The 13891-nt window shown below is 40.4% G+C and overlaps 2 protein-coding genes across 4 annotated transcripts in view; both read right to left on the bottom strand.

The window, feature by feature from the left end:
* LOC105905983 (protocadherin beta-16-like) overlaps positions 1-13891 on the bottom strand; it is a 218609-nt gene that overhangs the window by 164542 nt on the left and 40176 nt on the right. Inside the window, exon 1 of one of the 3 annotated variants that reach the window (XM_031571873.2) lies at positions 5287-7811. The exons of the other annotated variants lie outside the window; for them this stretch is intronic. Within the exon in view, the coding sequence (XP_031427733.1) occupies positions 5287-7695 (2409 nt within the window). The 5' untranslated portion in view covers positions 7696-7811. Of the gene's footprint in view, positions 1-5286; positions 7812-13891 lie in introns of those variants that run through there. 3 annotated transcript variants of the gene reach the window in all.
* On the bottom strand, positions 9702-12368 carry LOC105909649 (protocadherin beta-16-like). The gene has a single exon (XM_031571909.2). It carries the CDS (start codon positions 12198-12200, stop codon positions 9762-9764), a length of 2439 nt encoding a protein of 812 aa, XP_031427769.2. The 5' UTR covers positions 12201-12368; the 3' UTR covers positions 9702-9761.

Raw genomic sequence — 13891 nt, 5'->3', positions numbered from 1 at the left:
TTCCACTACACTCTCTACTACAACCACCTCCGCATCCCGAGCACACACACACACAAACACGAACCTATTTTGCAAAACACCAGGCCGTTATATACTGCGCACGTTCTTTAATAATAATAATAATAATAATAATAATTAATTAATTTGATTTGTAACGCACTTTAAATCGTCAGTGTCAAAAATCTGCAAATTCATGCAAGCCAACAAACTACAGGTTTTACCACTTGATACGGATTGACAAACGCTGTCCACGCACGTGGTGCTGAAATAGCATGAGTACAAGTGACACCGACTTACTGCAAAAACCTTTAGCGATTTTAAAAGCGCTACTTGGCAGAAGAGAGCAAAGGCAAAACACAATCATACAAAGCAATAGAAAGTAAAATAATATACTGTAATAATAATGTATAGAGAGCCAACACACAACTAGATATCGACACACACATGTCCTTTCCATAGTTTGTGCACACAAACACACAAATAACTTGGATTCACGTTGTATAAACATATCTCAGACATGCTGTACATTGTACTAAATGCAGCATAACCTCAGTCATGTTAAAAGCAACATGCATCTACATTTCATAGTGACCAAACCTATTTAACGCACCACAGATGAATTTAAACATGAGTCAGGATCATATGAAAATATGCTAATTAATAATTATCTTGAAATTGATTTACCAGAGTGGATGACATAGATCCATTCCCAATAAAATCCAGACAGTCACTGTTGTCAACTGGGCTCCTCTTCAGAGTGGTGCCAGAAGGCAGAGTGTTGTCATTGTAGGATGTAACAAACTTGAAGTCACTCGTACGTGACCCTGTCGTCATATAGGCGTCATAGTTGTAAGTACTACGGAGAGTCCCAGTACCGTCAACATCTGCATAGTTGGGAGGCAAGTATGCACTGGGAATGGCTACTGCTCCATCAAACATCAGTCTGGGCTTTTTCCTATGACACAACCTCACAGCAATGATCAGGATGATGAAAGTGAGGAAGAAGGTAGAAACAGACACCAGAGCAATGATCAGATAAGATGTGAGTTTAGAATTGCTCTCCTCATAAGACATGTCTTTTAGTTCAGGAACTTCAGCCAAGTTATCAGAGATGAGTAAATATACGGCACAGGTTGTAGAGAGAGAGGGCTGTCCGTTATCTTTCACTGAGATCACAAGGTTCTGCTTCATGCTGTCAGATTCAGAAATGTCCCTCTGAGCCCTGATCTCTCCACTGTGGAGACCAATAGTGAAAAGTCCCGGATCAGTCGACTTGACGATCTGATATGACAGCCACGCGTTCTGTCCAGAGTCAGCATCAACAGCGATCACTTTGGAGACCAGCGAGCCAGAAAGAGCAGCTTTAGGAACCATCTCAGTCATGAAGGAGTTTCCTTCTGGAGTAGGGTATAATATCTGAGGAGAGTTATCATTCTCATCTGTTATGAACACACTCACAGTCACGTTGCTGCTGAGTGGAGGAGAACCATTGTCTCTGGCTACAACCTGAACTTTGAAGCTTCTGAACTGCTCATAGTCAAAGGGCCTCACAGCATGGATCACCCCTGTGTCTCCATTAATGGATAAATATGAGGAGACCGGAACACCATTGACCTCACTGGGCAACAGAGAGTAGAACACTGTGCCATTCTGTCTCCAGTCTGGGTCTCTCGCAGTAACAGAACAGACAGAGGAGCCAGGCTTGTTATTCTCAGTCACATATGCGCTGTAGGACTGCTCCTCAAATACAGGGGGATTGTCATTTATATCCAAGACTGATAAATGAATAGTTTTGGAGGATGAAATTGGTGGCACACCTTCATCAGTAGCTGTGATGGTGATATTGTAATCACTAATTTGTTCACGATCAAGTTCACTAGTAGTTACAAGTGAAAAATAATTTCTTATTGATGGATTTAATTTAAAAGGAGCATTCTGCTCAATGGTGCAGCGGACAGGGTGATTGCCCTCTGAATCCTCATCCTGAACATTGATAATGCCAATTTCCGTGCCAGGTGTAACATCTTCAGGAATTGGGGTTTGAAGTGACTTAAGAAATATCACGGGTGCATTATCATTTACATCAGTTATTTCTATAAATACTTTAGCATTGGAGGCTAACCCCGAGGCATCTGAGGCCTGGACTCTGATTTCATACTCGGTCTCATCCTCAAAGTCTACTGGTCCTGCCACTTTTACCTCTCCACTCATCTTGTCTACTGTAAAGAGTCTGGCTGCTTTATCAGATATGCGACTAAAATCATAGCTGACCTCCCCATTTGCTCCTTCGTCTGCATCGGTGGCGCTTACAGTCAGAACCACGGTACCCAAAGGGGAGTTTTCAGGTAGGCTGACTTTATAAACAGGTTGACTGAATACTGGTAAATTATCGTTTGCATCAAGTACAGTAACATGTATGACTACAGTACCGGATCTTTGTGGGGTGCCTCCGTCTGTGGCCGTAAGCAATAACGTCACCTCTTGCTGCTGCTCACGGTCCAGTTCTTTGTCTAAAACCAATTCACTGTGTTTACCTCCGTCGGAATTCGCATGCACAGCCATAGTAAAAATGCTCATTCTTTTCCAGCGAATAGCTTTGTATCCCGTTTCGCCCGACATCCAAATCATGTGCTTCGGGTAATGGAAACCGTGCGCCTCTTACTGCGGATTCGCGGATTTCAAGTTTAATTTCATCGTTTGAAAACCGGGGTGAGTTATCGTTTACATCTTGAATTTGTAGCAATATCTGATGCAATTCCAAAGGCCCTTCCAAGACGAGTTCGTACTTTAAAGAACACGAGACCTTAGAGCTGCACAATTCTTCACGGTCTATCCTTTCCGCAATCACAATTTCTCCAGATTGCACATTAATATCACAAAAACGTTTACGCGTACCCTTCAAATCCAACCGAGCTTTACGCGATAATAATCCGCTTGAATCCATGCCGAGGTCCTTTGCTATGTTTCCGACCACAGCTCCTCGCTTCATCTCCTCTGGTATAGTATAGCTCAAATCGCCATTGCTGCCGGGAAGTGCGATGATACAAAATGTGAAAAATAGGAGTGTGTTAGAAAAACAGTAACACCTGAATCCCGTCCACATTTTGAAACAAGGTTCTTGTGAACGTAAAAAGCCAAAGTTAGTACCACGCAGATTATGTATTAGTAAGGTGAAAAGCAGAATGATTTTGCGTCTGTTATCCGCTGTTATGCCGACATTTATGGCTTGGGAGGGTGTATTCTCAATCTTAATATTATAGCAGTGGGTGGAAGTGTGTGCTCAAGTGCTCAACGCTGGTCAATAGCGACACTTGGAGTGCTGTGTGAAAACTGCACCGTCTGAAGAGCGCAGGACATGAAACCAATTCAGCACTAAGTAATAAAATGCCTTATCATTTGACTACAACAGCAATAACAACAGCCATACGGAATGCAAATGCTACACAACCGTGCCTTAAGATGCTCTGGCAAAAACACATTAATACCCCTACTCAGAATGGCAAAATTACTTCTAATAAACATCAATCAACAAGCCACTCTTAAGCAAGGTTATCGTCCAAAACCAGTAAAAGATGACGGATCATTCTGAGTGTCCTTAGAAACATGAATTAAAAATTTTGACTACACAACCAGCTGTGTTTGTTACAGGAAACTTTTTTTTTAAACTACTGATGCAGGGTATTCTGCACTGAATCTATAATCAAGAAAAATAAAATACTGATATTTACAGCTGCACAGGTACATCATGGACATTATTTTAAACAGGCCTACTGGATGAATAGCTGTTCAGTGGCCTATGTTTAAGATCTCGTATCTGTTTCAAAGGATGGCTGATTCAAACTGAAATAAATCTTAAAATGTCCACAATTTGAAAAGTGAATGGAGTATACTATTTGCAAGTACATACTGTTGAATAAAACTAAACATCAATATTGGTAAACACTTTCATATTTGCATGTGCACTGCACACACACACACACACACACACACACACACACACACACACACACACACACACACACACACACACACACACACACACACACACACACACACAAACACACACACACACACACACACACACACACACACACACACACACAATGGCAATCATGAGATTTGTATGCCAAACACAAGTTCTATGAAAAGTGGAAAAAAATCCCCAAACTTTTGTATGGCTATTACACATAGAAACTGTATATTATCAAAATACTGTAGGTCAAGTTACCTGAAATAAGGCCACCAAATGCAAGAAGAAAATGCATACATTAGTGCTTTTAAAAAAAGAACAATATCTCTGGTTTCCCGATATACAAATATATTTCCTGATATCCATTGATATACGAACATGATGAATGTTTGGGCACTGAAATGCCATGTCAATAAAAAACAAGTGATTTGATTTGTATTTCTATTTTGGCAACAAATATTCAGTTTATGAGTTAGTCACAAGGATAGTCACAATAAACACCTCCATTAGCCTACAGTATTTAAGGAAAAGGAAAAATCTCAGTAAATATCAGTCAGTAATTGGTCGCTATTGCATTCCAGTTCATTGTTCTTTTAGCTGCAGTAACACTGAAAGAGTTTGGCTGATGATGGTTGACAACGATAAGTAAAACATGATCTTTGATGCTTCTAGTCATCTATGAAAAATGACCTCCTTAGATTTGAATATTATCTTTTATGTTGAGCATAAAATAAGGACACACACACACACACACACACACACACACACACACACACACAAACACGAGCCAATTTAGTAAAAAAACAGGTGGTTATATGGTGCACACGTTCTTTAGCAGTGTAAATCGTCACTTTAAAAAAAAAAATGCAGAATCATTGAAGCCAGCAAATTACAGGTTTTACCACTGGATAAGGATTAGCGAGCGCTGTCCACACACGTGGTGCTGAAATAGCATACGTAAAAGGCCAAGCAGAATAATAAATAGCAGTGGCACCGCTGATGTGGGAATGTAAACACACTAACAGAAATTGAAACCCAGATGCATAGAGAGCCAACACACAACTAGATATCTACACACACATGTCCGTTTTAGTGTGTGCATACACACACAAACACACAAATAACATGGTATATAAACACCTCAGACCTATTGTATTTAAACATTGTGCCAAATGCAGCATAACATCAGTCAAAAAGCACCATGCATGTACATTTCATAGTGACCAAACCTATTAAACGCACCACCCAAGAATTTAAACATGAGTCAGGATCATATAAACATATGCAAATCAGTAATAATCTTAAAATTGATTTACCAGAGTGGATGACATAGATCCATTCCCAATAAAGTCAAGACAGTCACTGTTGTCACCTGGGCTCCTCTTCAGAGTGGTGCCAGAAGGCAGCGTGTTGTCATTGTAGGATGTAACAAACTTGAAGTCACTGGTACGTGACCCTGTGGTCATATAGGCGTCATAGTTGTAAGTACTACGGAGAGTTCCAGTTCCATCAACATCTGCATAGTTGGGAGGCAAATATGCACTGGGAATGGCTACTGCTCCATCAAACAACAGTCTGGGCTTTCTCCTGTGACACAATCTTACAGCAATAATCAGGATGATGAAAGTGAGGAAAAAGGTAGAAACAGACACCAGAGCAATGATCAGATAAGATGTGAGTTTAGAATTGCTCTCCTCATAAGACATGTCTTTCAGTTCAGGAACTTCAGCCAAGTTATCAGAGATGAGTAAATATACGGCACAGGTTGTAGAGAGAGAGGGCTGTCCGTTATCTTTCACTGAGATCACAAGGTTCTGCTTCATGCTGTCAGATTCAGAAATGTCCCTCTGAGCCCTGATCTCTCCACTGTGGAGAACAATAGTGAAAAGTCCCGGATCAGTTGACTTCACGATCTGATATGACAGCCACGCGTTCTGTCCAGAGTCAGCATCAACAGCGATCACTTTGGAGACCAGCGAGCCAGAAAGAGCAGCTTTAGGAACCATCTCAGTCATGAAGGAGTTTCCTTCTGGAGTAGGGTATAATATCTGAGGAGAGTTATCATTCTCATCTGTTATGAACACACTCACAGTCACGTTGCTGCTGAGTGGAGGAGAACCATTGTCTCTGGCTACAACCTGAACTTTGAAGCTTCTGAACTGCTCATAGTCAAAGGGCCTCACAGCATGGATCACCCCTGTGTCTCCATTAATGGATAAATATGAGGAGACCGGAACACCATTGATCTCACTGGGCAACAGAGAGTAGAACACTGTGCCATTCTGTCTCCAGTCTGGGTCTCTCGCAGTAACAGAACAGACAGAGGAGCCAGGCTTGTTATTCTCAGTCACATATGCACTGTAGGACTTCTCTTCAAATAGAGGTGCGTTATCATTTACATCCGATACAGACAGATGGATTGTTTTAGAAGAAGACAGTGGCGGCGAGCCTTCATCAGTAGCTGTAATTGTTACATTATAATCACCTACAAGCTCACGGTCCAATTCAGCTGTAGTAACCAGTGTGTAGTAGTTTTTTAAAGATGGATTTAGTTCAAATGGAACATTCTGCTGAATGGAGCAGCGAATTTGTTTATTTCCCCCCGTATCTTTATCTTGAACATTAATAATCCCAATTTCAGTGCCTTGGGCTACATTTTCAGGGATGGGTGCATTAAGTGATTTAATAGATATCACAGGTGCATTGTCATTAACATCTGTAATTTCTACGTCAATTTTGGCATTGGAAGCCAGCCCTGCACCATCTTTTGCCTTAACCCACAATTCATACTCATATTTGTCCTCATAATCTATTGTTCCAATTACTTTGATCTCTCCAGTCACTTCATCAATAGAAAACAGTCTGAGCGCTTTATCAGATATGTGACTAAATTCATAAGTGACTTCTCCATTCGCCCCTTCATCTGCGTCTGTAGCAGTCACGATCACAACAACAGTACCCAAATGAGAATTTTCTGGTAGACTGACTTCATAAATGCTTTCACTAAATACTGGAAGATTATCGTTTGCATCAAGGACAATAACACGTATGGCTGCAGTACCAGATCTTTGTGGAGAGCCTCCGTCACTAGCAGTAAGCAACAATGCCACCTCCTGCTGCTGTTCCCGATCAAGCTCTTTATCCAAAACTAATTCACTGTATTTTCGCCCATTCGAATGAGAATTCACTGCTAGGCTAAAATAATCGTTCTTCTCAAGGGAGTAGCTCTGAATTCCGTTTCGCCCCACGTCGGAATCGTGCGCTTCATCCAAAGGGAAACGTGCGCCTTTAACGGCAGATTCCCCGATTTCCAGTTTGATCTCACTCTTCGGAAAACGAGGTGGGTTGTCATTGATATCCTCAATTTGCAGTGTAATCTGATGCAATTCCAAAGGGTTCTCCAAAACCAATTCGTAGTTTAACGAGCATGACGGCTTTGATCCGCAGAGCTCCTCGCGGTCTATTTTTTCTGCGATAACCAATTCTCCTCCCTGTAGTTCGCAAAAACGTTTTTCATTTCCTTCCATGTCTATCCGAGCCTTACGATCCGATAGTCCTTTAACACTGAGACCAAGATCCTTTGCCATATTGCCAAATACCGTCCCTTTCTTCATTTCCTCTGGCACGGAATAGCTCAGATCGCCATTACAAGTGCACACAAACACAGCAATGAATGCAATCCAGAACACAGCACGAACACGTAAAATTTCCTTGGATTTCTTCATCGTGTTCTCACAAAACAAACTGTTTTATGGTACTCCAGTGGAACAACAAACAAGACGTGATTCACAAAAAAAGTTACGTTACCTATGAAATGAAGAAAAAATATCGTTCAGTGTTAGACTACCATATCACGGCTTTTTGCTGTGTGCGTCTCGTTCATGGATAGTCTAAAGTCTCGCTTATAATATTAAATCAAGGGGTGTGGACATGTTGGTAAATTGCTAAAATTGGTAAATAGCGCCACTTGCAGTATTTTGTGGTATACTGCATATTTTGTCAAAATATATCTTCAGAATGACAGTGTTTCAGGTCTTCCAATCTGAAATACTGCAAATGTAATTATAGCTATGTTTTTCATTCAAACCGAGAGAAACACACAAAAGATTATTCTGAATGGCGATGCTAGCCTAAAGATACTTTCACAGATTGAGTTAATGAATTTGGGTGTGCTCGTTTTGAAGGGCTGTTGTGGTTGCACCCTCTAACATCAACTGTCCTAAATTGATAAGAATCCCCTGCTGCAGACTGTGATGTCTATAGATCAACCAAGAGCACAATTTTGTCATCATTTCAGTATCAAGTGTACCTTTGCCTAAGCACCTCTATTTTTAGATATACCAAAAGTAGTTAATTACATACTACAACTAAGGCACCACCTTTAGTTATATCACTGGTACATGTATATGCACATGCATTATATGCACACATTTTGTTGTATTACTGTTCCAAACAGTTTTAGCATTCAGCATTACTGGTAACAGTACGTGAACTTCATAAAAACCTACTTCGAGATTCTACATATTCAGGAAAAAGGGATTAGGATGTAATCCCTGAATGTATACACCTGCTGTCTGAAATATTATCATGGGGACACTCGCAAGGGCATGCCATAACTAATCTAAACCAAAACACTTAGAGCCATGTTGTAAACGTAAATATGTGGAGCATTCATAGAATGAGAGTGAATGCAACTGCATTGATCGAGTCACCAAGGAATTTACAAACTGACAGACAGAATAAAATAGACATAGAAAGTGGGATATCAACAACAATAGTAAAGTTGGCCTTCCTTGAACATGCTTGGTCTTTCAGCCTAATAAACTATGCCACAATGTTAAGTATATCACTATCATAAATGCATATCCCACTGCGCACCAACAACATTCTTCTCACAATGCATGGACAATAAGTCACAATGTTTTTTTTTTTAAACTATGTTTTACTAAACAGTGCAAAATATTTCCTTATATACACCATAACTGACAACATATGGAATCATACAACCATTTAATATTCTTCCACTGACTTTATCTGAGGAGGCAGCTACCATCAATGTTCTCTGAATAAGAAGTTCATGACAACTAAAACTAAACACTATAGTCTCTGTTGCTAGTTTAAATCAACAATTAACTCGCCATAATACACTGAAGTAGAATTGATAAACTCATCCATGCCCATTTCATGATCATCAACAAAGCCTAGACAACACATCACAAATGAACCCACTAACTAAAGGTATCTGAGGGCAATACATTTTGTACTGAATGTCACAGATCAAACAGAAGAAGTTACCAGTGTACTCAGCATTTAAACATTTGTGAGCGTATGAATGTTTCTAATGCTGAAAATATAGAGAGACTGAATATGAATCAAAAGACACCCCAAGGAATATTGCATGATCTCAATTATAACCGATTTTGAAATTCATCTGTGATTTGAGTCTAATGGGACTATTCTAAAGCGACAGAAAAGCTAAAATGCAATGGATTTGGTATTGAAGGTCAGAGCAGACAGAGCAGAGAGAACAAGTTGCCAGTGGACTCAGGATTTAAAAATGAATGAGCATTGAGTGACTTTCTAATGCAGAAAATCGGAAGAATGTGAATATAACACACAAGACACACCATGGAATATAGCATTACTTCATTTTTGAAAATGTTTTGAAATTAAGCAGTTATTTAAAAGTATAGTGACCTGTTTGGAAAGACATATAACTAGAAATATAGCTTTCTCCTAGGTGATTACAAAGTGACCTATGAATATTAAACAAATCTAAACAAAAAGTATTTCAATTATTTACCAGAGTGGAGCATTTTGATCCATTCTCAATGAAGTCAAGTGGAGTGAAGTTAAGACAGTCACTGTTGTCAACTGGGCTCCTCTTCAGAGTGGTGCCAGAAGGCAGCGTGTTGTCATTGTAGGATGTAACAAACTTGAAGTCACTGGTACGTGACCCTGTGGTCATATAGGCGTCATAGTTGTAAGTACTACGGAGAGTTCCAATTCCATCAACATCTGCATAGTTGGGAGGTAAATATGCACTGGGAATGGCTACTGCTCCATCAAACAACAGTCTGGGCTTTCTCCTGTGGCAAACCCTTATGGCCACAATCAGAATGATAAAAGTGAGGAAGAAGGTAGAAACAGACACCAAAGCAATGATTAGATAAGAAGTGAGTTTAGAATTGCTCTCCTCATAAGACATGTCTTTCAGTTCAGGGACTTCAGCCAAGTTGTCAGAGATGAGTAAATATACGGCACAGGTTGTAGAGAGAGAGGGCTGTCCGTTATCTTTCACTGAGATCACAAGGTTCTGCTTCATGCTGTCAGATTCAGAAATGTCCCTCTGAGCCCTGATCTCTCCACTGTGGAGACCAATAGTGAAAAGTCCCAGATCAGTCGACTTGACAATCTGATATGACAGCCACGCGTTCTGTCCAGAGTCAGCATCAACAGCGATCACTTTGGAGACCAGCGAGCCAGAAAGAGCAGCTTTAGGAACCATCTCAGTCATGAAGGAGTTTCCTTCTGGAGTAGGGTATAATATCTGAGGAGAGTTATCATTCTCATCTGTTATGAACACACTCACAGTCACGTTGCTGCTGAGTGGAGGAGAACCATTGTCTCTGGCTACAACCTGAACTTTGAAGCTTCTGAACTGCTCATAGTCAAAGGGCCTCACAGCATGGATCACCCCTGTGTCTCCATTAATGGATAAATATGAGGAGACCGGAACACCATTGACCTCACTGGGCAACAGAGAGTAGAACACTGTGCCATTCTGTCTCCAGTCCGGGTCTCTCGCAGTAACAGAACAGACAGAGGAGCCAGGCTTGTTATTCTCAGTCACATATGCGCAGTATGACTGCTCTCCAAATACAGGTGGATTATCATTTACATCTGATACAGACAGATGGATTGTTTTAGAGGAAGACAATGGTGGAGAGCCTTCATCAGTAGCTGTTATTGTTACATTATAATCACCTACAAGCTCACGGTCCAGTTCAGCGGTAGTAACCAGTGTGTAATAGTTTTTAATAGATGGATTTAATTTAAATGGAACATTCTGCTGAATGGAGCAGCGAATCTGTCTGTTCCCTCCTGTATCTTTATCCTGAACATTAATAATCCCAATTTCTGTCCCCGGGGCTACATTTTCAGGGATGGGTGCAGTAAGTGATTTAATTGATATAACAGGTGCATTGTCATTAACATCTGTAATTTCTATGTCAATTTTGGTATTGGAAGCCAGACCTGCACCATCTTTTGCTTTAACCCATAATTCATACTCATATTTGTCCTCATAATCGATTGTTCCAATTACTTTGATCTCTCCAGTCACTTCATCAATGGAAAACAATCCGACTGCTTTATCAGATATGTGACTAAATTCATAGGTGACCTCTCCATTCGCCCCTTCATCTGCGTCTGTAGCTGTCACGATCACAACAACAGTACCCAATGGAGAGTTTTCAGGTAGACTGACTTTATAAATGGTTTCACTGAACACTGGAAGATTATCGTTTGCATCAAGGACAATAACACGTATGACTGCAGTACCAGATCTTTGTGGAGAGCCTCCGTCACTAGCAGTGAGCAACAATGTCACCTCCTGCTGCTGTTCACGATCAAGCTCTTTATCCAAAACTAATTCACTGTATTTTCGCCCATTCGAATGAGAATTCACAGCTAAGCTAAAATAATCGTTCTTCTCAAGAGAATAGCTCTGTACTCCGTTTCGCCCTAAATCGGAATCGTGCGCTTCATCCAAAGGGAAACGTGCGCCTTTATCTGCAGATTCCCTTATTTCCAGTTTGATATCACTCTTCGGAAAACGAGGTGGGTTGTCATTGATATCCTCAATCTGCAGTGTAATCCCATGTGATTCCAAAGGGTTCTCCAAAACCAATTCGTAATGTAATGTGCATGATGGCTTTGACCCGCAGAGCTCCTCGCGGTCTATTCTTTCTGCAGTAACCAATTCTCCTCCCTGAAGATCGCAAAAACGTTTGCCGTTTCCTTCCATGTCTATCCGAGCTTTGCGATCCGATAGTCCTTTAATACCGAGACCAAGATCCTTCGCTACATTGCCAAACGCTGTCCCTTTCTTCATTTCCTCTGGCACGGAATAACTCAGATCGCCATTGCAAGTGCGTACAGACACAGCAATACATGCAATCAAGAACAACGCACGAAAATAAAAAATAACCTCTGATTTCTTCATCATGTTATCACACAACAGTCTACCCGTAATCTTACTGTTCCAAATAAACAAAACGTTTTTGCCAATGGAATTTAACGTTACTATAACAAAAGAAATGTCAGTATTTTTTTCGTAGTGTTGGAATGCCACACCATTGTTCTGCCGTTTGCGTCGCGTTCATGGATAGGCTATAGAGTCTCTATTCTCTACTTTAATATTAAATCAGGGGGAGTAGATGCGTTTTTAAAAGACTAAAATTGGTAAATAGTGCCACTCGGAGTATTTTTGTTGTACTGCATACATTGTCAAAAGACGCCCTCAGAATGGCACTGTCGTCCTCATCGCGCAATCTCAAAGTATGACTGCTGTAAATAAACAAAACAGAAGATGGTAATGCTTCTGTTTTTTTCTACGTTTAATTAATGCAATTGGGTATAATCTTCAACATAGTGGTATGTCAACCTCAATTACAAAGTTAGACTATACTTCCTGCAGCATGCATGGTCTTCCAGTCTGATGAACTATCGCATTACTACAATATTAAATGCATCACTATCATTAACGCATATTCAATTGCACATTAATAATCTCCTACTCATAATGCACCGAGAATGACTCCCAAAAAGCAATGCAAACTTACTAAAAAAAACTATTATTTGCATAGACAGTAACTGTCAAAATATGGCATCAGAACTATTTAATATTGTTTCACAAACTTCTGATAGCCTGGGCTTTCTCCTATGACACAACCTCACAGCAATGATCAGGATGATGAAAGTGAGGAAGAAGGTAGAAACAGAGACCAGAGCCATGATCAGATAAGATGTCAGTTTAGAATTGTTCTCCTCACAAGACATGTCTTTCAGTTCAGGAACTTCAGCCAAGTTATCAGAGATGAGTAAATATTCGGCACAAGTTGTAGAGAGAGAGGACTGTCCGTTATCTTTCACTGAGATCACAAGATTCTGCCTCATGCTGTCAGATTCAGAAATGTCCCTCTGAGCCCTAATCTCTCCACTGTGGGGCACATGTGGGGCAAAGAAACAAAGTCGCTGTATTCAAATAATAGTCGCACTGATAACCAATATATGAATTACAATAAAAACAGAGAAGTTATTCAGATCTAAGAACGCTGTTAACTCCCCCATTACATACGACTTTATCCACAAATTCACATTCTTCATAAGGCACCTTCACAAAAAGCAATTTATTTTAAAACTATTCAAGCATCACATACTTGAAATAACAACAACAGAAGATACAAAATGTCAATTTAACTTGCGCTATCATTCTCTGAAACCCAACTCCGAATAAATAAAAAAAACTCAGCTTTTGAACGCACCCCCGCATCCCGAACACATACACACACACTCACACACAGCCACAACACCAGGCTTTTATATGGTGCACACGTTCTTTAGCAGTGTAAATCACTGTCAAATATCTGCAGAATCAAATAAGCCAACAAACGACAGGTTTTACCACTGGATAAGGATTGGCGGCCGCTGTCTACGCACGTGGTGCTGAAATAGCATAGGTCAAAATTACGCCGAATTGCTCCAAAAACCTTTGGCGATTTAAAAAGCGCTACATAGCAGAAGAGAGCGAAAACTAAGAAAGAATCATTAATAGCAGTGGCACCGCTGACTTGGGAGTGTAAACACACTAACAGAAATTAAAACCCAGACTGTAATAATAATGTATAGAGAGCCAAC

The sequence above is a fragment of the Clupea harengus genome, chromosome 8 (assembly GCF_900700415.2).
Source record: "Clupea harengus chromosome 8, Ch_v2.0.2, whole genome shotgun sequence".
Classification (NCBI taxonomy): domain Eukaryota; kingdom Metazoa; phylum Chordata; class Actinopteri; order Clupeiformes; family Clupeidae; genus Clupea; species Clupea harengus.
Note: the sequence above shows the minus strand (reverse complement) of the source record. Positions and strands in the feature narration are given on the sequence as shown.

Bases quoted from the DNA above. Each gene is read 5' to 3' on its own strand.
- LOC105909649 (XM_031571909.2), bottom strand. From the start codon at position 12,200: ATGATGAAGAAATCAGAGGTTATTTTTTATTTTCGTGCGTTGTTCTTG.